The sequence below is a fragment of the Aptenodytes forsteri genome, unplaced genomic scaffold (genome assembly GCF_000699145.1).
Source record: "Aptenodytes forsteri isolate BGI_AS27 unplaced genomic scaffold, ASM69914v1 Scaffold624, whole genome shotgun sequence".
Lineage (NCBI taxonomy): Eukaryota > Metazoa > Chordata > Aves > Sphenisciformes > Spheniscidae > Aptenodytes > Aptenodytes forsteri.
Genome location: NW_008794808.1, coordinates 166563 through 168779, shown reverse-complemented (window position 1 = coordinate 168779; position 2217 = coordinate 166563). Strand labels below are relative to the sequence as shown.

Below are 2217 nucleotides of genomic sequence, written 5' to 3'. Positions count from 1 at the left end.
CGCGCAGGTGCTGGAGTACAACGCGCCGGGCGGGAAGTGCAACCGAGGGCTGACGGTGCTGGCCGCCTTCCGGGAGCTGGCGAGCCCCGGGCAGCAGGACCCGGAGAGCCTCCGGTGCGCCCTGGCAGTCGGCGGGTGCATCGAGCTGGTGAGAGCCGGGCCGGGGGGCGGCCGAGGGCCCCGTGGGGACCCCCACGCCCCCTAACTCAGCCTCTCGCAGTTCCAAGCCTTTTTCCTGGTGGCTGATGACATCATGGACGCGTCACTCACCCGCCGGGGGCAGCTCTGCTGGTACAAGAAGGTGAGAGCGTTCGGGAGGCCCCTGTCCGCTGGGGGAGTGCAGGGGGTCCTGTGGGGTCAGGGTGTTCTGTGACACCTCCCTGCCCCCCTGGTGCAGGAGGGGATCGGTCTGGATGCTGTCAACGATGCCTTCCTCCTCGAGTCATCTGTCTACAGGCTGCTGAAGAAGTACTGTGGGGAGCGCCCCTACTACCTGCACCTGCTGGAGCTCTTCTTGCAGGTGAGCCTGGCCCCTGCCGCCTCCTCCTGCAGGTTTACCTTGGGTCTGGGCCATCTCTGGATGTTTGGTGGCGTGTGGATCTCGGACTGTTCCTTAAGTTCCTGGGCATCCTGCCAGCCACGCACCTTTCCTTCAGGCTCGGAGAGGAGCCGAAATGGGACATAGGTTTGGAGTTTTCACTGTGCTGCGGGGACTTTCCTGGGGGACTGCGTGAATAAATCCTTTCTTTCCTCTGCAGACCGCTTACCAGACTGAGCTCGGGCAGATGCTGGACCTCATCACTGCTCCAGTTTCCCAGGTGGATTTGAATCGCTTCAGTGAGCAGAGGTAAAAAGACGGAAGGGGACAGAGATGCCAGCCCAGCTGTGGCAGGGTGGCTCCGCTTGCAGGCACTTCCAGACTGTGTAAGAGACAACTGGCTTGCTGAAATGCTGCTGTCTCCTACCAGGCTTTGGGGAGCAAGTCTTGCTCGTGCTGTCAGAGCTTGGGAGCTGGTTTGGAGGGAGATGCTGCTCTTCTCCTGCTGGCCCTGACCTGCAGAGCCCTGGTGGGAGGGGAAGGCCTGGGCTTTGTCACTGAGCGTGGTTTCTCTGCCGCAGGTATAAGGCAATTGTTAAGTACAAGACGGCGTACTACTCCTTCTACCTGCCGGTGGCCGCTGCCATGTACATGGTGAGTTTTATGGAAACAGTCTCAGGAGGGGCCTAACCCTCGGTATGAGGCTGTCGAGGAGGGCAGGGGGTTTGGGAGATGGAAGAAGGGAGGTGGAAGGCAGGTACTGGAAGGCTTTATTCCTTTTTTTCTCCCTCTTAGGCTGGTATTGACAGCAAGGAAGAGCATGACAGTGCCAAAGCGATCTTGCTGGAGATGGGCGAATTCTTTCAGATCCAGGTGGGAGGTGGCTCCCCGTCCCTCAGTGCTTGTAAGACGCTGGTTGTGGCACTCACGTGTTCCCATCTTCACACAGGATGATTACCTGGACTGCTTTGGGGACCCGGAGCTGATGGGGAAGGTTGGCACTGATATCCAGGACAATAAGTGCAGCTGGCTGGTGGTGGAGTGTCTGCGTCGGGTCACGCCAGACCAGAGGCAGATCCTGGAGGTAACACCACCAGGCTGACAGAAACCCCCTGAAGATGAGGGAGAGGTGGTGTGGACTCCCTCCCTGAGGACATGGTCTAGAGGGACTGTAGTGCCATAACGTACGCCTGAAAAGCCATGTGCCACCCTGTGTAGCTGCACTGTGCTGCTACCTGGCTGGGAGAAGGGTTGGTGGTTGTGAGGAGTATAAGATGGAAGCAGGGAGAACAAGAGGTGACTCCTGCCACACTTTGAACGAGCAGCTATGGCAGTGGCCGTAAGCTAGACCTCAGCCTGACTTGTTCTGGTGTTTTCTCAGGAGAACTATGGCTGTAAGGAGCCCGAGAAGGTGGCAAAGGTGAAGGAGCTCTATGAGACTCTGGGCATGAGGGCTGCTTTTCAGGAGTACGAGGAGAGCAGCTATCAGCGCCTGCAGGAACTGATCAAAAAGCACACCAGCCACCTCCCCAAGGAGATCTTTCTTGGCCTAGCGCAGAAGATTTACAAGCGGCAGAAGTGATGGTGGGCCTGTCTGTGGACTGCTCTGCTTAGTCTTTGTTAAGGGGGCCTGGCAGGGTTTGCCTCCCTGGCTGTAGCTGCCTGGGGCTCCCTGTCCC

General features: G+C 58.7%; 1 protein-coding gene across 1 annotated transcript; it reads left to right on the top strand.

Moving 5' to 3' along the window:
• The first annotated feature begins 11 nt into the window (after positions 1 to 11).
• FDPS (farnesyl diphosphate synthase) lies at positions 12 to 2211 on the top strand. Its single transcript, XM_009274451.2, has 8 exons — positions 12 to 148; positions 221 to 301; positions 398 to 520; positions 759 to 847; positions 1120 to 1192; positions 1334 to 1411; positions 1488 to 1622; positions 1920 to 2211. The coding sequence occupies exons 2-8, from the start codon at positions 254 to 256 to the stop codon at positions 2118 to 2120; spliced, it is 747 nt and encodes a 248-aa protein (XP_009272726.1). The 5' UTR covers positions 12 to 148; positions 221 to 253; the 3' UTR covers positions 2121 to 2211.
• Positions 2212 to 2217: the final 6 nt, after the last annotated feature.

Excerpts from the sequence above, each read along its gene's own strand:
- FDPS (XM_009274451.2), top strand. The coding sequence starts at position 254 with ATGGACGCGTCACTCACCCGCCGGGGGCAGCTCTGCTGGTACAAGAAG. Across the intron at positions 848-1,119 it reads AATCGCTTCAGTGAGCAGAG|GTATAAGGCAATTGTTAAGT; the intron begins GTAAAAAGACGG and ends TCTCTGCCGCAG. Across the intron at positions 1,412-1,487 it reads GCGAATTCTTTCAGATCCAG|GATGATTACCTGGACTGCTT; the intron begins GTGGGAGGTGGC and ends ATCTTCACACAG.